This window comes from Raphanus sativus, chromosome 5 (genome assembly GCF_000801105.2).
Source record: "Raphanus sativus cultivar WK10039 chromosome 5, ASM80110v3, whole genome shotgun sequence".
NCBI classification, from domain to species: Eukaryota; Viridiplantae; Streptophyta; class Magnoliopsida; order Brassicales; family Brassicaceae; genus Raphanus; species Raphanus sativus.
The window spans coordinates 25,119,321-25,143,228 of NC_079515.1; the positions used below are offsets into that span (position 1 = coordinate 25,119,321).

At 36.8% G+C, this 23,908-nt stretch overlaps 3 protein-coding genes and 1 pseudogene across 4 annotated transcripts; 3 read left to right on the forward strand and 1 right to left on the reverse strand.

Annotated features, from left to right (window-relative positions):
* The first annotated feature begins 851 nt into the window (after positions 1-851).
* On the forward strand, positions 852-2,681 carry LOC108836967 (FBD-associated F-box protein At4g10400). Of its 2 annotated transcripts, XM_018610053.2 has the most exons (4): positions 852-1,033; positions 1,150-1,960; positions 2,039-2,185; positions 2,260-2,681. In XM_018610053.2, the coding sequence occupies exons 2-4, from the start codon at positions 1,226-1,228 to the stop codon at positions 2,527-2,529; spliced, it is 1,152 nt and encodes a 383-aa protein (XP_018465555.1). In that variant the 5' UTR covers positions 852-1,033; positions 1,150-1,225; the 3' UTR covers positions 2,530-2,681. The 2 variants fall into 2 exon arrangements, with proteins under 2 accessions (XP_018465555.1, XP_018465554.1); XM_018610052.2 differs by having other exon boundaries at positions 852-1,960.
* Positions 2,682-9,834: 7,153 nt separating this feature from the next.
* Positions 9,835-11,537, forward strand: LOC108836968 (FBD-associated F-box protein At4g10400-like). The gene is made up of 3 exons (XM_018610055.2): positions 9,835-10,897; positions 10,972-11,109; positions 11,192-11,537. The coding sequence occupies exons 1-3, from the start codon at positions 10,046-10,048 to the stop codon at positions 11,462-11,464; spliced, it is 1,263 nt and encodes a 420-aa protein (XP_018465557.1). The 5' UTR covers positions 9,835-10,045; the 3' UTR covers positions 11,465-11,537.
* A 3,714-nt stretch (positions 11,538-15,251) lies between these two features.
* On the forward strand, positions 15,252-16,550 carry LOC108857581 (FBD-associated F-box protein At4g10400-like; annotated as a pseudogene).
* Positions 16,551-16,745: 195 nt separating this feature from the next.
* Positions 16,746-18,255, reverse strand: LOC108857582 (expansin-A16). The gene is made up of 3 exons (XM_018631578.2): positions 18,026-18,255; positions 17,578-17,896; positions 16,746-17,256 (listed from the first exon to the last, which is right to left on the reverse strand). Exons 1-3 carry the CDS (start codon positions 18,177-18,179, stop codon positions 16,947-16,949), a joined length of 783 nt encoding a protein of 260 aa, XP_018487080.1. The 5' UTR covers positions 18,180-18,255; the 3' UTR covers positions 16,746-16,946.
* Between the last annotated feature and the right edge of the window lie 5,653 nt (positions 18,256-23,908).

Below are 23,908 nucleotides of genomic sequence, written 5' to 3' on the forward strand. Positions count from 1 at the left end.
TTTTTTTCTTTTTTCTCTAAATCAATTTTTTTAAATCGCGTTTTTTTGTAAATCGATCCTTTTTTAAATCTTATTTTTCATTTTTCTTAAATCACGTTTTTGTTTTTTTTTTTTAAAAATCAAATTAATAAAAATAAAAAACTGAATATTTCCAATTATTTTATTCTCATAATTTTCGGAACTGATTATTTTAACTGTAGAATCTATATTCTACTACATAATGTAGAATACATCAAACATGTTTGAAATCGATTTCTACTAGTTTTAGATTTACAATAAATGTGTAGATTCTGATTTCTACAGATTTTAGATTTATAGTAATGTGTAGATTTCGATTTCTACAGATTTTAAAACAATATATTAAGCGCGGAATATGTTTTCCAGACATTTTTAAATTACTATTATTTATGTAGAACACATATTTTAAACATAATAGATCCTGTGAAAAAATAAATTTTATTTTCTACTTCGTAGAATGTCAATTTTACTTTTTCTAGAACATAATATGGAATTATGATTTAAATATTTTTAGAATTATAAAAAAATATCACTAAGTTGATGTAGTTATTCAATCAGTACTTATTATTTTCCAATTTTTTTGTTTTGTAAAACTATTTATTTTCGAAAATACTAAAAAACAAAAGAAAATGATATAAATAGAAATTAACCTAATTGGACACAGTTATCATTTTTTGCGTAAAACAATTTTTTTTTAATAAACTGCAAATTTGTAAACGAAAAGAGGAGCCATGAAAGGTCGGCCCTTAATTAGGCCCAGTAACAAGCCCCAAAAGATTTAGATCATTATTTTACGGTGAGTAAACCATTCATTGACGTATTAATGGCGTTGACGAAACGTTTGATAACCCCCACATTCATCTTCCTTCTTGGGGACGATTCACTACTCTTTATATTTGTCGATCCCTTCTCAAGCCAACCCGTCTCTTCAGTACTAACAAATCCTTTCGCAATCTTCCGACTCTGTTTCCTTGGGAAACGCTCACTCATCATCTAACAATCCCGATTCTCTAAGGTTCTGTCACGTTCCTCTCTTTTCTCTTTTGTTTCGCTTGTTACTAATCCGTGTGGTTGATTAGTCTCTAAAGATATGGACAGAATCAGTAACTTGCCTGATGAATTGCTTGTTAGAATATTATCGTTTGTTCCGACGACAAAAGTAGCTGTCTCCACAAGCATCTTGTCGAAACGGTGGGAGTATCTCTGGATGTGGTTACCTAAACTCGATTACGGTCGCAAAGATTGTCCAGTCTCTGAATGCGAGATGCTACGGTGCTTCCTCGACAGGAAACTGCCGTTACATAGATCTCCGATCATCGAAAGCTTCCGTCTCGAATTGTCTAATTCGATCTTTAAACCGGAGAACATCAAAACGTGGGTTGAAACAGCTCTTTCTCGCTGCCTACGTGAGCTGGATATCTCATCACATGACGTCATCGATCCGCCTAAGTTTCCAAACATACTCCCCAGTAACTTGTTTACTTGCAAATCCCTCGCGATCTTGAAACTTGCTGGTGAGATCCTCTTGGATGTTCCTCCAGGGGTCTCTCTTCCTTCTCTGAAGACTCTGAAACTTCAGAGACTGAGATACTTCAACGAAGAGACTCTTCAACGGCTTCTATCAAACTGCCCAGTTCTTGAAGATCTAGTGGTTGATTTACATGAATTTGATGAGGAATCTGTGGGGAAGATGACAGTTGCTGTTCCATCTCTGCAGAGTTTGTCACTCTATATACCCTATTGGCAGAATCTAGATGGGTTTGTGATAGAAACTCCTGCTTTAAAGTACTTCAAACTTATGGATCATAATATGAGTGATCACTACTTTTTGATTGAGAAGATGCCTAACCTGATCGAGGCATATCTTGAAGTTTTTCTTCCTGATTCGAATAGTATTTTTGGATCAATCACATCTGTCAAGCGACTTTCGATATGTTCAGACGTAATCATTTTCTGATTATCAACTCTTTTTTTTTTCTTTTAAAATCATTTGTCAGTAATTTTGGTATATTGTGCGCAGACTAATATGCTTAATGGAGGTTTTGTCTTCAACCAACTGGAACACCTGAAGGTATGTATATGCACACTGTTTGCCTCCGCGGATCAACTTATCGAGCTGCTCAAAGCCTCTTCTAAGTTAAAGAGACTAGACATTTCCTTCTTTTATGTAAGTTGTTTGTTAAATTCTTTTATTTTTCTTTTAGGGTCTTTTTAGCCTAATTTATTTGTTTTTGACATCAGCAACATACGCCTTCTGGTATGGTTTGCTGGAATGAACCAACCACTGTTCCTGAATGTATATTGTCGAGTCTGCAAAGTTTCAGCTGGTCCAAATACAGAGGAGAGCCAGAAGAGAGAGATGTTGTGGTTTACTTTCTCAAACATGCTCGCCACTTGGAGACTGCAACAATCAAGTCTTCAGAATCGTCGGGTGTTTCAAAATCTGAGATGTTAAAGGAGTTGGAGCTTTCTCCTAGGGCTTCAGCTACATGCCAACTCATGTTTGATTGAGTATTATTTTTAATCTTTTAAATTTGTCTTGTTCTTCAATTTCTTGTGTTTGCTCGGACTCATTTCGTTTGTCTTCAACTCTGAAAATTTGTGTTTCTGCATAATGTTTTGAGAATCGATTAATGACCAGGAGACACAAAGATTACATGTAATCACGCCATTTTTATTCCGACTAAGTCTTGTCTTCAAGCACATGATTAACTGGGTTTAGTATCGATCAATATGGTTAGTAAAGGATTTGCAAATTGATCCACCGTCCTCACTCCAAATGTATTCCTTGTCAAAAATATGAAAATCATCATTTTATGTTATTTAGCTTACATGTTGTGGTTTCGCAACTGGATTGTTAATTTTTGGAATGGAATAATGTGGAATGGCTTATTCCATTAATTCCATAATTTTTTTCACCATTTGCAAGGAATGAAATGGAATACTCATTCCATCAATTCCAAAAATAAATAGATAAAATACAAAGAGAATCTCCATGACAAATTTGATCATGAATGAATGGAATGAATTCCATTCCATTTTTTGCTGTATTCCATTCCCTATCATTCCATATTTTTCTTTTTTTTTTTTTTTTTTTTTTGGCTCAACAACTACTTCTTATTACTTCCAAATCAAGTTCTTACAACCAAATTATCAGACTCTAAACAAGAAGACAACCAAGAAGGCGACATAGAATATAACTTGGGGACAAAGGACGTAAACGTAGAAGTCTCCCTTGCTATCCTATCCGCGGTTTTGTTACCACTCCGAGGATAATACACAACCGTGATCTCCTCCCTCATCGACATAAGTGCAGCTATCTCCTGGATGATGGGCTCCAACAGTGGCCAGGTTTCCTCCTCTCCATTTATCATCCTCATCAACTGAAGTGAATCGGTTTCAAACTGTACTCTGTCATATCCAAAACCTGTCACCGTTTGTAAAGCCCACCTCACTGCCTCTGCTTCCGCCTCTATAGCTGATCTCACTTCTGCCAGTTTCTTTGCACCAGCCCATATCAATCTCCCCCGATGATCACGTAGTATCCAACCAGCTCCACCATTTCGTTCTTCTTTAAACCACGCTGCATCTGAGTTACACTTCAGATACCTCTCCGCTGGTGGTTTCCATTTGACCTCCGGTTTTGGGGCTGTGGGCTCTTTAACCTCCTTCTCTTTCACCTCAGCTCTGCTAATCCACTCAAGCACATCCTCCCAAACCTTCCAGACCGTTAGGGCTGCATCATGATCGTTCCCTCTAAAGACGAAATCATTCCTGTTCTTCCATAACCTCCACATTAACCATGGCGCAAAGCTCTCTTCTACCTCTTCCAGTGGGTACTCTTTCTTTAGATTTAAGACCCAGTGGATATTGGCATACAGAGAGTCCGACCATACTCCAGCTGGAGGAATATGAACATTTGCCAAAGCCCAAACTAATCTGGCATAATGACACTTAAACAGCAGATGGTTTACGCTCTCCTCCTCATTTCCACATCTACTACACATCTTTTGTTTAGCTATGTGTCTGTGCACCATATTTAACGCCACCGGGAGTGCATTGTTGAGACATCGCCAAAGAAAGTGTTTAACTTTGGGACTAGTCTCCACCTTCCACACCTGCTGGTAAATGCTATCTAGACTTGGTTGGGTGACTTTTCTAGCTTCAGGTGCGCCTGTGACCTCATTCATTTGAACCCAATAGCCCGACTTAACAGTGTAGTGCCCTGTTTTAGTATAGTCCCAGGAGTAAGTATCCTTGCTTCTTTTTCCTGCTGGTCTTATTTTGATGATCTTTTCTTTGGTTCCTGCTGTAAACAGCCTCTCAATCTTCCCAACATCCCAATCTCGACCATTCTCACAAATCAACTCACTTACTCGCATATCAGAAGACAATGGTTCGCGGTTCTGACCTGGTACCAACCGTACAGACTGGATCATTGAAGCCGGTGTGTTTCCAATCCATCTTTCTTGCCACAGCTTCGTGTCTTTACCGTTCCCAATTACAACCCGGGCTCCTTGCTGAATGAGCTTCTGTGTTGCATGAATGCTGCGCCACGCATAAGAGGGTCGAGAACCCAGGTCTGCATTGAGGGGATCAGAGTTCCTAAAATATCTGCTCTTGAAAATCTTAGCCATTAGGGATTCTGGTTTTTTGATCATTCTCCAAAGCTGTTTCCCTAATAATGCCAGATTATAAGCTTCCAAGTCTTTAAAGCCCAATCCTCCAACTGCCTTCGGTTTACAAAGACTATCCCAACTTTTCCAGTGCATTCCTTTTGTTTCATGACCATTCCTCCACCAAAAATCAGCCATGAGTGACATAATCTGCTTGATAGTAGTCTTAGGTAAGAGGAAGCACACCATTGTGTATGTTGGCATCGCCATTGCTACAGCCTTTAAGAGTACTTCTTTTCCTCCTGGAGATAGGAACTTAGACTGCCATCCATGGACTCTCTGGTTCAAATTCTCTTTGATATAACTCAGTAAGGATACCTTTGAACCTCCAAATGACTCCGGGAGTCCAAGATAGAGCCCATCGCCACCCACTGTCTCTATTTGTAGTTTCTGCAGAATCTCGTTTCTTCTATTTTCGGGAATATGCTTCCCAAAGTAGACACTCGACTTTTGGTAATTGATCTTCTGTCCTGAAGCCATACTGTAGACTCGGAGAATTTGTAAAATCTGCTCTAACTCCTCCTCAGATCCCTTACAATAGAGCATACTGTCATCTGCAAACAGAAGATGAGAGACCGGTGGGGCTCTTCTCGCCACTCTGAGTCCAGATATCTTCCCTGAATTTTCTGCGCGTCTCAGCATTTGCACTAGAACTTCAGTACACATCACAAAGAGGTAAGGTGATAGTGGATCACCTTGTCTCAACCCTCTTGATGGAACGATCCTGCCGAACGGGGAGCCATTAATGAGCACTTGGTAGTTCACTGAAGTCACACATGCCATAATCAGCCTCCTCCACTCTTCAGAGAAACCCATCGCCTTCATTGCTTTATTTAAGAAAGTCCACTCTACACGGTCATAAGCCTTAGATAAATCTGTTTTGATGGCAATGAACTCCGACGCACACTTATTGTCTGAGCTCAAAGCATGAAGGAGTTCATGTGCAATCAAGATATTATCAGAAATAAGACGGCCTTCGACGAAGGCAGCCTGTGTTTCTGAGACTACGCTGGGGAGGACCTTCTTCAATCTACTAGCCAACAGTTTGGATACTACCTTGTAGGCGACATTGCAGAGGCTAATAGGTCGGAAGTCACTCATCTTCTTCGCATTCAGCACCTTGGGGATCAAACATATGTTGGTTCCATTCATCCCGTCCTCAAGTTCTCCAGTGCTGAAGAACTTTTGCACCATAGTTGTAATGTCCAAGCCACTTGTATCCCAGAATTGTTGAAAGAAGTACCCGTTCATCCCGTCTGGACCAGGACACTTGGATGGGTTAATTGCGAACACTGCTTTTCTAACTTCCTCCTGCGATACCGGCTGCATTAGATGACTGTTCTGCTCCGCAGAGATCAGTTCTGGCATGTCCTGCCACTCGACCTCGTCCAAACCAACGTCTTCTGATGAGAACAGGGTCTTGAAATACTGCTCTGCTACTCTTCCTAGGTCCTCATCAGCGAACCATTCGGTCTCTTCCTCGTCGATCAGGCTTTTGATCCTATTCTGCGCTCTTCTGTTTTTGGTCACCGCATGGAAGAACTTCGTGTTCATATCTCCTGATCTCAGCCAGTTGATTCTGCTTTTGAGAAGCCAGAAAATCTCTTCATTGTGATATTCCTCTGCCAGCTCCTTTCGTAGCCTCTCGAGCTCTTCCTTTTGAAACAATTCCTGGCGGGTTGCTTCATCAATTTTGTAGCTCTGCTCCTGGATTCTCATGGCTGAACTTGGCTTTGCTTGTCGCTTCCATACAGATATAGCCTTTCGGCAAGTAGAGATCCTGCACATCAAACTTCCTTGGCCGCTGCTAGCTGCCCTCCAACCCCTTGTGACTGTCTCTACAAAACCCTCTCTTTTAACCATCCTATGATCGTACTTGAAGCTCGTGGGTTTCTTTCTCTGTAGACCATCCAGGGAGATGATGATCGGGCTATGGTCCGACTGCACTCTTGGTAGGTAGAAGGTTGTAGCGTGCGGGTGGGCTTCCAACCATTCTTGATTTGCTACCGCTCTGTCCAACCTACACTGCACCAATTCATTGTTCCTCTTTCCTGCCCAAGATAATGGATTACCTTTGTATTTAACATCCCATAGACCCCAGTTGAGTAGCATCTGCTTGAACTCCAAACCCTCTCGATCTGATCTGGCTACTCCACCTGATTTTTCTGACTGATCAATCACCTCGTTGAAGTCACCCATTAATACCCAGGCACCCTTCCTATTGGCTCCGATTCTCGAAATTCTTTCCCACACTTCACCTCTTTTACTTCTAACTGGATCGCCGTATACACAGGTGAGAAAGAACCAGAATCCTTGCCACCTTACTTGCAGATCAATCACCCTTTTATTCGCTTGAAGGACTTCAACTTCACAAGAATTCCTCCACATAACCGCTAAACCTCCACTCTTTCCCCTGGCATCTATAGTGACAAGATCATGAAAGCCCAACTTCCCAACTATAGATTCCAGGTAACCTCTCCTACTTTTGGTCTCACTGAGGAATATTATCTCAGGCGAATACTGACCATGTATTCCCTGTAGATGTCGAACTGTCGGGGTATTCCCCAGCCCCTGACAGTTCCAGCTCAGGATCCTCATATTGACCTCGAAGGGTTGGTATTACCCATCAACCCTTCTTTAGTCTGTGCTCCACTTGCCAATGCTATCCTACGGACAGAATGGTTTGGGAAATGCGCTGCTCCAAGAGCAGAATGAACTGGTGTGAAAGCTGCTACACGAGCAGAATGTTTGCCCTCCAAAGGGGTACTGCAGTCAGATACTTCAGTCGTCACCCCCAGTCGTTGAAAAACCGATGGACCCAGCGGATCCTTTTCTGTTGAAGTCTTCCTAGCCTTCTTAGATTGTCTCTCACCACTGCTGTTCTGTCTCCTTCTCTTTGAGGGCTGTGAGTCTTCCACGGTTCTGACATTGACTGGAGTTGAGAATCTCAAGCTCCCTAGTCGTTCAAAGACTGAAGGAGGACTGCGGCTGCCTTTGCTTGATTTACCATCATGTCTCTCCCCCGAGGATGTTCCACTAAGTTTCAGGCGAAGGTCCTGCGAGGAGGTGTTATCTGCTCTGCTTCCCCTGCTTCCTTTTGAACCCCACTCTTTCTCAAAACCTCCCAATCTGTTGAAAACTGAGTCTGCTTCAGCAGGTTCCACCCCTTGTTCTTTCCTTCCCAGTCTTTCAGTAGCACTTTTATTTCCACTCGTTCCACCAGAGCTTCTGGTATTTGCAATAGATTCTTCAGTGCTTCTCGTCTTTTCCGTTCCTCCCTTTCCTTTTATCGGTTGCCAGACTAGTTGGGGTGTTGAGCTGACTCGTTTCCCTCTTCTCTTCTCCTCTTGAAGTTGTTCCTTCTCTTTTCCACTTCTTCGACTTAGTGAGGCTTGAGTACTTCTGGCTGGTTGGGAGCTTCTGGAGCCTCCTTCCTTTGAAGGACCTTTACTTAGGCGTTCCTTAGCTAAGGATTCTTTCTCCTTCAGTTTCTTTCTAAGGTTAGGCTCCTTCCTCTTTTCCTTCTCCTCCCTTACTCCCACCTCATTACTCATGATCTGTAAGGGGCACTTAGATTGATCATGTGTGAGTCTCTTACATGTGTAGCAAACTTTGAGAAGTTTTTCGTACTCCAGCTCCGTGGGGTATGTGGCCCCAGATTTCAGTCTCGCAATCCTTCTGAACTGTAATGGTTCGTCTGAGTTGACAGTAATCATAGCTCTCACATACTCGATGGAGTTAGAGTTCTTAGCGTGAAGCTCTACTTTATCTACTTCCCCCAGTGGCCCTAGTAGAGTATCGATTACTTCCTTCTTCAGCATCTGTATAGGGAGACCTCTCACTCTAACCCAGAAAGTTATCTTCTTCAAGTAGTCTTCTGATGGGTTCGGGCTCCATTGGTCCAAGACCACAATCCAACCATTGACAAACCAGGGCCCTTTGTTGAGGACATATTGGAGGTCTGTATCTGATCTGAAACTGAACTGGACCTTGTCCTCTCCTACTATCCTCCCCTGTGTTCTATCCTCTAGCCCCCAGATTGGTGGTAGCGCCTTAATCAGACCTCCCACCTTATGGGCATGAGGGTTCAAGCAACGAACAATGACACTCAACCGGTTCTCTTCTATTAGATCCTCCAGCTCCAGCTCTGGGATATCCACCATTTCACCTTCATCGAGAAGCTCTAATTCCTTCAGCTCCTCCATGAGAGAGGGCTCTTTCTTCTTCTTGAAACGATTCATCATCGCGAAGCCACAAGGACTTAATGAAAGCTTGCTTTTGGATCTGCTTCTCTCGATACGGCGCACCAAGAGAAATCGCAAAGCTACTGGACCGCCTTAACTCCCCATCTCTTCTTAACGAAAGGTATCAGCTTTGGTTAATGGGGGTTTATGCGGAGAGATTCAGCTTAGCACCGGAGGGAGATGGCACTAGCTAAAGACCGTACGCGGCTGGATCTACTGGAATAGGTCTCGAACTGTTGTCTGAGCTTGAGTCGCCGCCGTCATCGCCCTTTAGGGTTCTCTCTGACCCCCCAAATCACTTTTGTTAAGAGCAGAGCTGTTTAATGTTGACGAATGCTTTTTTTTCTGTTTCCGGCTTCTTCGCAGTAGGAGCTGAGAGTGTTCTAATCATTAAAGGAAAACCCTAAATACTGTTATCATTCCATATTTTTCAATTCCACAAATTCCAAATTATTTTACAAGTTACACCCAAGTTATTAGTGTCTAGTAGGCATTCTGCCACACCTAAGTTTAATTCTCTATGGAAGATTATTTACGTTGTTTGGTTCTCTGCAAAGATGTGAAACTATTTTTTTCTTAGAAGTAAAATAAATTTAAGGAGTGATAAATTATTATATTTAATTTGTGGGTCTATGTTGATATGGTAATTCGAAACTTTTTGAAGATACAATGCCAATGTTTTGGTTATGCTCAAGGAAATAGGGTCAATGCCGGCTCGATCTTGAGGAAAACTGGCGTGACTAGACGAATGGTAAATTGCAAATTTGTAAACGAAAGAGGAGACATAAAAGGTCGGCCCTTAATCAGGCCCAATAACATGCCCACCAAAGTTTTAGATAATTTGTGGTGATTAAACCGTTCATTAACCTAATTCATGAGTGATTGGTGTAGGTACTAATGGCGTGAACGAAGCTTTATATCTCTGATGCCGAATAACTTGTGTGATAACTTAATCCCTTCATCTTCCCTGTTTCCTTGGGAAACACTCATCATCTAACAATCCGGATTCTCTAAGGTTTTGTCACGTTCCTCTTTTGAGTCTTTGGTTTCGCTTGTTACTGATTCGTGTGGTTTGGTTTGTCTTAAACATGTTTTCTTACACTGGGAATGGTTTTTAAAGAGATGGACAGAATCAGCGAGTTACCTGATGAACTGCTTGTTAAGATATTATTGTTTGTTCCTACAAAAGTTGCTGTATCCACAAGTATCTTGTCGAAACGGTGGGAGTATCTTTGGATGTGGTTGCCTAAACTCGAGTACGGTTATAGACGTTGCTCAGAGCCTGAAAGCGCGAAGCTACAGTGTTTCCTTGACAGAAATATGCCATTACATAGAGCTCCGGTTATCGAAAGCTTCCGTCTTGAATTGTGTAATTTAAATTCTAAACCGGAGAGTATCAAAATGTGGGTTTTAACAGCAGTTTCCCACTGCCTACGTGAGCTGGATATACTACATGAGTCTTATCCTGCTAAGCCAAATATATTGCCAAGTAACTTGTATACCTGCAAGTCGCTCGTGATCTTGAAACTGGATGGGGATATCCTCTTGGATGTTCCTCGGATGGTCTCTCTTCCCTCTCTAAAAACTCTGAAGCTTCAGAGTGTGAGATACCTCAACGATGCAACTCTTCAACGGCTTCTATCTAACTGTCCAATTCTTGAAGATCTAGTGGTGCAGTTACGTGATTATGGTGACACTTTGAAAAAGTTGACAGTTGTTGCTCCAGCTTTGCAGAGTCTGTCACTCTTTATACCCTATAATCATGAACTAAATGAGTATGTGATAGAAACTCCTTCTTTAAAGTATTTCAAATTTGTGGATTATAGCGATTATGATCACTACGGTTTGATTGAGAACATGCCTTACCTGACCGAGGCATATGTAGATTGTTGTTGCCCTGATATCTATAGTCTTGTTAATTCAATCACATCTGTCAAGAGCCTTACAATATGTTCAGAGGTAATCATTTTCTTATTTATCAACTTATTTTATGTAATTAACTGTCATTTATAACTTTATTATTCTGTGCGCAGGCTATTCTCAATGGTCTTGTCTTCGATCAACTTGAACATCTGGAGGTATGTCTATGCACAGTGCTATCCTCCAATCAACTTGTCCGACTGCTCAATGCTACTTCTAAGTTAAAGAGACTAGACATTTCCTTAATGGATGTAAGTTTGTTTGTTAACTCTCTTCTTTTTAACGGTCTGATGCACAACTTAGTTTCACTCTAATTTTTGTGTTTGTTCTCAGGATCATGATCCTCATCAAGATATGGATCACTGGAATGAACCAAGTACTGTACCTGAATGTTTGTTGTCGAGTCTACAACGTTTTAGCTGGTCGACATACACAGAAAAACCACAAGAGAGAGCTATTTTGGGATACATTTTGAAACATGCTGTTTACTTAAAGACTGCAACAATCAAGTCATCTGAATCGGATGTTCGAAAACATGAGATGATGATAGAGGAGTTGGCACTTTCTTCTAGAGCTTCAACAACATGCCAACTCATGTTTGAATGAGTATTTTGATCATTAAAATTTGGCTTGTTCTTCAATTTTATTGTATTTGCTCGGACTCGTTTCGTTTGTTCTCAACTCTGAAAACTTGTTTTCTACAATAAATTAATTTTATTCTATATACTAGTAGCTAAGTTACATGATCTTTTTCATTTGTTTAAGGTTTTAACTACAGACCGGAGAAAATAGAACAAAAAGCACTTGAGGCACTGATGTTTACAATGTTTGGAGAAAGAAAATGATTAACCTGGTTTAGATAATAACTTCAAGAGCACACTACTTGATCCGTGCGCCCGCACGGGTTGTTATTTTCATTTTATATAAATGAATATTATTTAAATTTTTATTGGTTTATATTTTAAATATTTATCATATTTTAAATATTTTATAAATACAACAATCAAATAGTTTACGTGCTGTAGAAAATAGTGATCCGTATCCGCTACTAAACTTTTGATAAAATATTGACCTATTGATATGTTTGAGTAATATTTTTTTAACATGAAATTAATGTAATAAGAATTTAAATATTTTGATAAGATATGGATCATACGGTGAGATTTAGATACATTAGAAAAAGAATATTTGCTTATAAACATTAAATATTGTTTTATAAAGATATTTAATTTTTGTTGAAAATAGTTAATAGTAACTGAAATGACTAAATGTATATGTTAGAAATTTTTGAAATATATATAATCTTAGTTGCGATTATATTATATTAAAAATAATATTCACTTAAAAATATTTCATATTGTTCTATAAGTTGTTTAAAGATATTTAAATCTTGGTATATATAAATTTTATTGTTCAAAATAATTAATGGTAAGTTAAACATATATTTTAAGAATATTCAAAAGATTGTTTAATATCGAATTTAAACTTGATTTTTGTTCAAAATAATTAATGGTAACACTATCCAAGTTTAATATAGTTAAAATCGATTTTCAATTTGAATATCCTTAAAAATTAGCTAATTTGTTTAAGGAAAATATTAAATATGAAAATTAAGCTAAATTTGATTTAGGAAATGGTTTAATAAATAAGAAAAAACAATGATTCCTTAAAGATATGTTCATTTAATTATTTCAGTGGCATGTCATTGTAAATAAGTTGGAAAACTTAGGGATATTTTATATTTGTACTTCTGTTTTAATAATATAGATGATTAACCTGGTTTAGTATTAATCAATATGAATAGTAAATAATTGCAATTTCATCCACCATCCTCACTCCAAATACATCCCATGTTAGAAATACGAAAATCTAATTTTTTATGTTATGGAACTTATTCTATCTTGACTTTCGTTTCTACTGGAATTTTTATAATAATACTCAAAATTCCATATCCAATATCACAACTCACAAGTAGACTGTGTTTGTAGATAAAGTTATCATTTTAAAAATACAATTTTATAAGTCATTCTCACATGTCATCTATCTTATTAAAACAGAAATATTATGTTGGACCTAACATTTATTTTGTAAGTTTTTAAATTAAATACACCTTCATACTTTATAGTTAAACCTACATTAAATCATTAATGTTCCTTTCTTTATACTACTATCCATGTTTCCAAACAATATACTTATTTCTTTATACTACTATCAATATTTCCAAACAATATATTTTTATACTACTATCAATGTTTCCAAACAATACAATAATTAATCTTAGTTATTTTATATATATCATTTTCTCTTTAAAATTTTGTAGAAACGTTATAATTTCATAAATTGCAAAATAATGAACTTTAAAATTTGGATTATAAGATTACAAATTATGAAACTATTACAATTTAAATCCAATTAGATTACATATCGGTCATCCATCAGTTCAATCGGTTAGTCTCGGGTTTTAGTGATTTTTTTAATATGTATATTTTAAAAACCTAAATTGAATTGTCAGATCTCCGGATTAACCGGTATAATCACAATCGGGTTGAATTTAAAAACACTGATTTAAATGCAAAAATATTTTAAATACACACTCTTTAAAAATTACCAAAATATTTGTTAAATTATTAGTGAAATTTTTCATCGTAAAATATTCTGCGCTTCCAAAGCGCGGGTCAAAATCTAGTTCGACATTACAAGTAAACTTATATGTAATTTAACCACTGCAGGCTGTTTACATTTTTTCCTAACAACCATTTCAGATTACAGTACAAATTATAACAATTTTGTCAAGGAATAAATGGAATGGATCTATTCCATTTTTCTACTGCGTTTCATTCCCTTTATTCAATTCCTCTCTATCCCATTTATTCTTTTTCTGATTTACCAGTTACAGCCTAAACCTTTCATTAATGTATTTCATTAGTGACTGGTTTTGGTACTCGTGGCGTAGACTAAAGCTTTTGTATTTCCGATGCCCAATAACTTCTATTAAACCCCTTCATCTTCCTTCTCGTAGATTAACTACTATATATAAATTGGTCCGTTCCTTCTCAAGTAACCCCATCTCTTCAGTAGTAACAAATGCTTTCAGTAGTAACAAATGCTTTCACAGTCTTCTGGTCACACTTCCTGTTTATCTTCTGATTAGGTTTCCTTAGGGAACACTCATCACCTATCTATCCGGATTTTTCTAAAGTTTTGTCACCTTCCTCTTTGTCTATTTTTTTTTGTTGCTTATTAGTTTGGTTAGTCTTTGAGATTTGTTTCTTCTGTTCTGTGTCTAGATTCGTCGACCGTAACAGGGGTACATTTGGGTTTGGTTTTTAAGCATATGGACAGAATCAGTGAGTTGTCCGATGAACTGCTTCTTAAGATATTACTGTTGGTTCCGACCGAAGTTGCTGTCTCCACAAGCATTTTGTCCAAACGGTGGGAGTATCTTTGGATGTGGTTGCCTAAACTTGAGTTCAGGGTTTACTCAGAGAGTGAATGCAGGAAACATGGCCGTCTTTTAGTACGTGCAAGTGGAGCGGTCGAACAGGGTCCAAAATTTTAGAAGGTCCATAATTTAAGTAATAGTTATAATTTTATAAATTTAAAAGCATATATTTATAAAATATAATTAAATTTATAAAATATAAGATTATCTATATTTGAATTTAATAATTTTCATAGTTATAACCAATAAATATAAATTACAATTCTTTATTTTGTTTCTATAACCAACTAAAAATGCAATAAATTAGGAAGTTATTAGTATTTCTGTCACTTATATATTTTGGAAAGTAAGAAATAGTTGTTGATGTGTGTTTAAATATTCAATTGTAGTATAGAAAGTCAATATTTTAATTTGATTATGTTTAGGAAAAAAATATTAATAAGTGATTATAGATAGAGAGAAAAATATATATTTTTTTCACCGTTTTTTAAGAAAAAAAATAGCAAACACAAAGCAAAAAAAAATCTAGTCTACAACTTTTGTAGACAAGAAAAAAGAGTGCCTTGTCTTTTTGTCTAACTAGTATCTAGATTTTGTTACTCTATTATATTTATAGATTATAATTTCTAATTTGGATATAATAAACGTAAAAAAAATTGAAAAACTAAAAGAATGGCTAGAAAAATGATCAAACTTAATGATTTGATCGATGATTTTGCATTAAAACCCAGAAAATAATGTTATTTAGATATAAAATAATTAAATTGATGTATTTATTTTATATTATAATGATATTTTGTAAAAAAGTCTAAATTATTTTAGATTACTAAAAAATGTCTTTTTTGAACAGGGTCCGTATAAAGTTTGAGACGGCACTGGCAGGAGGCTACGGTGTTTTCTTGACAGAAATATGCCGTTATATAGAGCTCCAGTTATAGAAACCTTCCGTCTTGAATTATTTTGTTCATGTTTAAAACCTGAGAATATCAACATGTGGGTTTTAAACGCAATTTCTCATTGCTTACGTGAGCTGGTTATCTTACATGACAACACTGATCCGGCTAAGTCAAACATTCTTCCGAGTAGCTTGTATATATCTGCAAATCTCTCGTGGTCTTGAAACTGGGTGGTGATATCCTCTTGGATGTTCCTCAAATGGTTTCTCTTCCTTCTCTCGAAACTTTGGAACTTCAAAGTGTGAGATTCTTCAGTGAAGAAACTCTTCAACGGCTTCTATCTAGTTGCCCAATTCTTGAAGATCTATTGGTGGATTTACGTGAGAATGATACTAGGGGAAAGTTGACTGTTGCTGTTCCATCTTTGCAGAGTTTGTCACTCTATATACCCTGTGATCATGATATAGATGGGTATGTGATAGAAACTCCTGCTTTAAAGTATTTCAAACTTTGGGATCATAATACTAAGAGTCACTACTATTTGATTGAGCATATGCCTTACCTGATCGACGCACATTTAGATGTTAGGCTCCCTGATATCAAGAGCATTATTGGTTCAATCACATCTGTCAAGCGTCTTACAATATGTTCACCGGTAATTATGTTCCCTTTTTATCAACTCATTTTTATGTAAATCATTTTGTTTTGTCAGTAATTTTTAATAATGTGTGCAGGCTATGCTTGAAGGTTTTGTTTTCTACCAGCTTGAACATCTGGAGGTATGTATTTGCAAAGAATATTCCTCCAATCAACTTGTCCGGCTGCTCGAATCTTCTTCTACCTTGCAAGGACTACACCTTTCGCTCATGGATGTAAGTTTGTTTGATAATTTTCTTTTATGGTCTGATTCATTATCTGGTTTTTGATAAATTCTTTTGGTTGATCACAGGAACATGATGGTCCAGAAATGGTTTACTGGAATCAACCAACTACTGTTCCTGAATGTTTGTTGTCGAGTCTGCAAACTCTCAGCTGGTCTTTTTACAAGAAAACAACAAGAGAGAGATATTGTGGTTTACATTCTGAAACATGCTCTTCGCTTAAAGACTGCAACAATCGAGTCATCTCGATCGTCGGCTGTTCCAAAATTTGAGATGTTAAAGGAGTTGGCACGTTCTTCTAGAGCTTCGGCAGCATGCCAACTTATTTTTGATTGATTATCTGATCTTTAAAATTGGGTTTCTTCTTCAGTTCTTGTATTTGATCGGACTCGTTTTGTTTGTCTTCAACTCCGAAACTTGTTTTCTACGGTAAATTTTATTTTCTGTATGCTGAGTGCTAAGTTATATTTTCACCTCTAAACTCTCACATTAAATAGTTATCACTAATTTTTATGTTATGTAACTTTATCTCGACTTTCGTCTACTGCAATGTTTATGATGATACTCAAAATTCCATATCCAATGACACAAGTAAACTGTGCTATTAACTCTTTTTAAAATACAATTTATAAGTCAATATTGTAGCTGGAATTTCTCACATCGAAAAATGAAAACAGAACAAGTTTAATTAGTACTATAATGTAATTCGTCATTACAAGCAAACTTATATGTAACTTAAGCGCTGCGGGCTGTTTACATTTTTCTTCAACAGCCACTTCAGATCACAATATAGAAAACATAACAGAAAATCAAAGTTATAGATCTCGAATTTGGTGGAGGAGCTTCTTCGATTTACTCACAAATTCACTTCAGACCCTGAAATTCTTTCCGACAAAGGTTTGTCCAAACTGCCAGTTTGAAGGTACGATGTTCCATGAAGTCGAGGTTCTATGGTCACTAGCCGTGACACGGAAGGAAAGTGACTGACCAACGAGGACGGTATTAGACTGCCAGTTCTGTCCCCAGTTCCTAGTCAAACCCATCCAACCAGTCTTTGATCCTTTCACGCTCGTCCTGGCGATGTCTCCTGCTCCAGCCACGTTCGTGATCAGCACCAAGTTGAAGTAACGGTGACCGTTGATCGTAAACCTTATCCCTCCACTCTTCCTGCATGCCACCCTATAGAAATATCCCACAGTTCTCGAGCTTAGCATTTTGAACCGTTACATTTTTAGATGTTCAATATAAGAAAAATCAAGCCAAGTTAACCTTAGTACTATTACAAATCAAATCTAACACTTGTAAGTGTACATGTAAAATTGGTACTTGGCATAACGAGATGAAACATTGGATTATAACCACAAAAAATTAGTGGTTAATATAAGTATATTAGTCGGTTCTCAAGTTGGTAAAGAAAAATTTATATATCAATAATTTAGAAATTGTTTCAAGCTCCATAAATCTCATGGTGGGGCATGTGTAGGTGTAAAGTTTAAATACCTGCGGTATGAGATAGGAACAATGCCGGCACGATACTCGGCGATCTTGAGAAAAACTGGCATGGCTAGGTCGAAATGCGCACGTGGCGGGTTGCACCAGCCACCATTGTCGCTAGGCTGAGCAAAGTTGGGAGGACAAAAGTTGGTTGCGGTTACGAAGACAGAAGGACTGCCTGAATGACACCATTTAGGATCATTGACACATTTGATTTCAAAGCATGCCCCACAGGTTAAGCCACTGTTGAAAAGCGCCGTGCTCAGAGCCGCCGTGTTAGTGCCGTATCCTTGGCTATATAAATTCCCGTAACCGCATGCGCCACCTACAAGAGAGTAAAGCAAGAAAATAATTTATAAGAAAAAACAGAGTGCTCTGTTTTTAGAGAGTATGTATAATGAATGATTGATGAAGTGTGGTTTTTGATATGAATGTTTGAGGATAATGGGCTCACCCATGGTTCCTGAAGCGTCATCTCCACCGTAGAAAGTGGCGTGAGCGGTCTGCCAAGAGCCACCGGAGTAGACGCCGGGGATCGCAGCCTTGGTAAGGCTCAAGAGGAGAAAGAGAGGGAAAATGGTAAGAAGAATAGATGGAATAATTGCCATTTTTTGTAGATGTTTGTATAGAAGAAGACTGTAGTCTAAAAGGCTGAGAGACTTGATGATGGTGGAAACATCACTTGTTGATAGCTATTTATATACGCGGAGAGAAACTCCATAGTTAGAGAAAGAGAGATTATTGGCCGATATTAGTATTTTCTAGACATATGAATATTTAGAGGGTAGATTACAACGTGTGGTGAAAGACATGTTTGTAATCTTGTTTTTATTGCAATAATATGGGATCATGGAGTCTTTTATCCTCTTAGTCTTAGTTTAGGGATCTATTAGTAATACAATTTATTCTGAGAGCAACTTCAAATTAAAGAGAAAATTGCCAAATTTCAAAAGAAGTACACGAAAGATCTATTGCTAATTTTAATATACTCATAAACAAGCCACTCATGCGATATAAATTAGCAAACAATTGGTATGTTTTGAAAGCACAGATGGTGATATTGTTATGTCAAGTTAATAGCAGAACGGTGGAATAGGTGAAATGATATAGTAGAGAAAACATCAACGTTAAAAAAGTTTATAAGGGCATCTCCAACCGTACTTCATTTTCTACTCCAAACATCATTTTGGAGTAAAATCCTCTCCAATCCCACTCCATTTCCAACTCCAAAATGGAGTAATGGCTAGGGTTACTCCATTTATGGAGTAATCTTACACATTACTCCATTTTGGAGTTGAATTTTTTTTATTTATGAAATGGTCCTCTAAATCTTTAATGTTCTTATTTCTTACTTAAATAATATTTTAAAATGATACAACAACATGAAAAATAAGTTATTTCATTATTTAATAATTTGACATAAGATGCATAACATAATTAAATAACAAAAATAATATAAAATGAAAATAACATAAAATAAGTGATTTAAATGTCTGATTTCAAAAAAAAAATACTCGATTTAGGAATATCAAAGATAAAGAAACTCATTTTTTCATTACGAAATGCATTAATCGACCATTTGTGGGAAAATATTATAATGCTTATTATTGAACCAACTTATACATTATGTTTTATTGTATTTTTATGATTTTTGTACCTTTTAATAATAAATGTTTAATTTAAATAAATTATATTTTAAATTATTTTTGCAAACATAAAATAGTTGGGGTTAATTAGTAAACTTTTATAAGTATAAAATATTATTAACAATTATTAACTATATTTAGAATAAAAAATGGAGTAATACATTGAAGTAAAACATCACTCCATTTTGGAGTTACACCATTTTGGAGTAAAATTTGGAATAATACATTGGAGATGCTCTAAGCAATTACGAAAAGGATACGTTCGTAGATTAACATCGCTTTATATATGTTTTCTAACTGGATTTCTGTATTGTGCATTATATATTATCAAAAAATTACAGCACACAACATATAGTAAATGGTACGAATCACTGCTAAAATATCATATAAAGTGATTTGATTTGTATGGAATAACTTCTTTTTTTTTATGAGAAAGATATGGAATCACAATTTCAACGTTAGAACATTGCCAATATGATATATTATTAAAATTTATTAAACCAAAAACGTTGTTACAACGAATGCAACTGTACTTCTAATATGTTTTTGATCAAAGTCTGATGTATACGAAAGTTTTTTTTTTCTGAGGAATGACATTCATACTGTCCGAAAGTTTCAATGGTGTTTTTACGCTTTTTGACTAAGTTTCAATGGTGTTTTTGCTTCTTTTAAGTCTTGTTTAATTTAAGAGAAAAACAATTCTTAATTTTTCTTAATTAAAAATTAAAAAAACGGTTTTTATATTAGGTTAAGAACTCTACTCTAAAACTCTACAATAAACATGACTTTAATTTAAAAATTAGTTTACAAAAAAAAATTAAAAGTTGTGCACAAAAAAAAATAAGTTGTTTTGTTAAAGAACAGCAAGTTAGATCTGTCTTATTTTCAAAAAAAAAAAAAAAAAAAGTTAGATCTGTCTTCGTATTTATGATATGCTATTTATCATGATAATAGTTTGTAAAATTAAAAGAAAATAACTCGATTTACATACAAGTTGTTGGTTATATAAAAGTTTTTATTAAAAAAAAAAGTTGTTGGTTATATAGACGTACAGCTTACGGCGTACTAAATTATCAATGTTATTAATTTGGAAAGTAGTAAACATAAATATTTATTCAGTCATCCATGCATATATTTTCCTAGAACTTTGGAATTTTTATATGAGCACCCAAAAAAAATTAAAGTCAACCACACATTATATGATGGAAGTCTAGTGAAAATCATTATCACTTCAAGTTTTGTTATTATTAGGAATGTCATAAATGTAAATGTTTATACATCAATGGCACAGATGATTATTAAAATGTATAATGTCCGTGTACTATTCATTGATTTGCTTTCATAATGAGAAGAAAAAATAGTTGGGAAAATACAAGAAAGTGAAGCATGAGATGAAAATAAAGAACAAAAGAGAAAACAGTTAGGAGCGGTGAGGGTGGAAGAACATTAAGGATTGGTGATGACAAGGCATAAGCACCAACCGGATCTTGTTGTAGCTGCCAAGTCACGCGCCAGCAAAATATACATACATGCATACGTGTTATGTTAATTAATTAACCAAAGTTTATAGATTCTCGTGGAGGTAGATTTCCTCTTGTAGCTGCCAAGTCACACGCCAGCAAAAATAAACATACATGCATACGTGTTATGTTAATTAATTAGTCAAAGTTTATAGAATCTCGTGGATGTAGATTTCCTTTTTTGAGGTAGATATGATATTGCGAGACTACTGTATTTCATAAGTCATGTTTAGTTTAGATTAAAAGAAACGTAACTAAGATCAATTCTACATAATAAAGAAGAATAGTGTACAATTGGAGTCTTGGACTTGGTTACGTGTATATTTTTCCAGAATGCACATGAACGCTTAAGGAGCTGCTTTATCATGAGAACACATATGACATACCCACTTGCATGTGAATTTATTAGCTACCTCTCCTCTCATGATAATTTCACCTCTTTTCATTTATTTTCGTTCCAATGCAACAAATCTTATTACTCTCTCTTTGTTGTATATATGTTTTCTTTTTCCTTCACAATTGATCTAACATGATTACCAAAAAAAAACTCTCAAATTTCACTCCCAAAATAAAATCACATTACTACAGAAAATATTGTGTAGCTTTAATTCGACTATTTTATATAACATAATATTATTTGTGTTTGTTTGGATCTAAAATAATATACGATCCATGATATCCTGCTTTACGCCTGCCCGTGTGTATTAAATGTTGTCACAGTGTATGGAAGTTACATTAATGTGAAAAACAAAGTATGTCAAAGCAAACAACAGATATACTAAAAACAGGTCTGATGCACTGATCCAAAGGACAGGCCTTGTACGATATATCGTACGAATCCGTATATCATCTGGCAATGAAAACACGTTGCGCTCTAGAGGCGTTTGATTGAACATGATAGGCTGCTGCACCTGATAACTCGGATACATGATACATCTCAACATACGTCTCTGTACTATAATTTATAATTTTCTGTTCACGTTACGTAAAAATAGCATCTTGATTTTTTTTTTTGTTTATCAGCTATCCATATTACTAGATCAGGTTCTGATCACCCGTTTGATGAAAAAAAAATACTAGATCAAGTTCTGATCAGTGATATTTGTCAGAAGAGCACTTCCGTCTGACCATCTTTTGTTATGTTTTTTTTTGATAACAAATACTAGCTTATGTTGCTAATAAGTCCGTCCAAATATTTCTGTTCATGGGATGGGGAGATATGAAACAGGCTCAAAATGTGCCTTTTTGAATATACAAAAAATGTGCCTTTAAAGGAATCATTAGACGATTTACATTAAACATGATACATTCTTGTTAGGTTTAGCTTTTCGATTCAGTAAACGATTTGAGATCTTATCGATGCTGTTGTTGTTTGATTTGCAGGTAAACGAGTAAAGAAAAAACGTAAACGCAATCAACACACAAGATTTGTTAACCCGGACTTCGTTTCCTACTGTCCGGGGAGAGATCGGAGCTCTCAACTGATCACTATAAGCGTTTGAATCAAGTACAAAGTCTCGGTATCTTTCAACACAAGTAAAACGGATCACACCGAGTTCTATGTGCAAAGACTACCTCTGAAATACACCACTGGTAATCAGATTCTCCGTTGGATAGATCGCGATCAGCTCTCCACCGTCTCCGTCGCGATCGTCTCCGAGATAAGACTCTTCTCCTCTTGATTCTCTTTGCTCTGATCTGTAACTAACTCTGTTACACTCGCTTGCCACTTGACTTGTGATGATGATGAAGCTGATATAGCTTCATTAATCAATACCTCGTCGTTTTGACTAATAGGCCGGCTGCTTGCTTTTCAGGTGACGACGTGAAGCCCACATCAATTACCCGAAACCCATATGAAGCCCACTTCCGTTTTAGATCAGCTGGATGCGACAAACATTCACAAACTCCACCTTGTCGATCTGCTGTCTGAAACCCTAGATCCCCCTTAGGCGAAACCAGAGACCTCTCAACCTGTCGTGAACTCCACCCAACCTTACCAATCGTAAACTCTCCTGACGAAACCTTCATCACATCTCGATCCAATCTCTCTCTTCAGTTTCAATCTCAACCGATCGAACTTCTCAGCTTTACCGCCGCCGATAAACAAGTGTAGATCCTTCACCGATCTGCAGTTGTCTTCTCACTCTTCAAGCAGGGTAAACTCCTTTTCTCTTTGTTTTTTCTTCAATCGTATTTTACCATACGATTTAGCTTTTGTCGACTTATTATCCCAGAAACTAACCCGTTTCCTTTCTTTGATTGCGAGGTAACCAAATCGACAAGGTTACTGCAATCTCCACCTCATCCAATCAGGCGAGGACTTTGGCCAGCTCCAGACACTTCTGAAACGCCGGACCAGGTAAACACTTCGTTAGGAAGTCAGCTGCATTTAGAGTAGTATGGACCTTGATTAGGTTAACGGAACCCTCGTGAACCTTATCTCTGATGAAATGGTATTTAGTATCCATGTGCTTAGTCCTGCCATGGTGAACTGCATTCTTAGCTAGGCATATTGCACTTTGCGCATCACAATATAATTTGTAGCTCTTGAAACTGAACCCCAATTCATCACAAATCATCATTAACCATTTACCCTCCTTCGCTGCTTCAGTGAGAGCCATATACTCAGCTTATGTGGTTGATAATGCAACTACAGACTGCAGTGTGGCTCGCCAACTGATAGTGTTCCCACCAACTTGAAAAAGATAAGCTGAAACCGATCTCCTCCGATCCAAATCTGAATTGTAATCTGAATCACTGTAACCAACAATCTCGAACACTTTTTGCTTAGTGAACGTTAGACAAATATCCAATGCTCCTGTTAAGTACTTGAAAACCCATCTGACAGCATCCCAGTGAGCTCTTCCTGGTTGAGACATGTATCTGCTGATCAGACAAATAGCAAATCCCAAATCAGGTCTAGAGCCAATCATTGCATACATTAGGCTTCCAACCGCACTAGCATAGGGTATCTTATCCATGTAGTCAGCTTCTTCCACGATCTCTTTATCAGATAACTTTCTCAACTTGTGTTGCGAGCTAACCGGTGTCACAACTGGTTTAGCTCCTTCCATGTTAAAATTCTTCAATACTTGTCTCAAGTATTTCTCCTGTGAAAGCTTTAGAATCCCTTTCTTCCTGTCACGTATGATGTCCATCCCCAAGATA

Excerpts from the sequence above, each read along its gene's own strand:
- LOC108836967 (XM_018610052.2), top strand. The coding sequence starts at position 1,109 with ATGGACAGAATCAGTAACTTGCCTGATGAATTGCTTGTTAGAATATTA. Across the intron at positions 1,961-2,038 it reads GACTTTCGATATGTTCAGAC|ACTAATATGCTTAATGGAGG; the intron begins GTAATCATTTTC and ends TATTGTGCGCAG. Across the intron at positions 2,186-2,259 it reads TAGACATTTCCTTCTTTTAT|CAACATACGCCTTCTGGTAT; the intron begins GTAAGTTGTTTG and ends TTTTGACATCAG.
- LOC108836968 (XM_018610055.2), top strand. The coding sequence starts at position 10,046 with ATGGTTTTTAAAGAGATGGACAGAATCAGCGAGTTACCTGATGAACTG. Across the intron at positions 10,898-10,971 it reads GCCTTACAATATGTTCAGAG|GCTATTCTCAATGGTCTTGT; the intron begins GTAATCATTTTC and ends TTCTGTGCGCAG. Across the intron at positions 11,110-11,191 it reads TAGACATTTCCTTAATGGAT|GATCATGATCCTCATCAAGA; the intron begins GTAAGTTTGTTT and ends GTTTGTTCTCAG.
- LOC108857582 (XM_018631578.2), bottom strand. The coding sequence starts at position 18,179 with ATGGCAATTATTCCATCTATTCTTCTTACCATTTTCCCTCTCTTTCTC. Across the intron at positions 17,897-18,025 it reads TGACGCTTCAGGAACCATGG|GTGGCGCATGCGGTTACGGG; the intron begins GTGAGCCCATTA and ends ACTCTCTTGTAG. Across the intron at positions 17,257-17,577 it reads GTTCCTATCTCATACCGCAG|GGTGGCATGCAGGAAGAGTG; the intron begins GTATTTAAACTT and ends ATATTTCTATAG.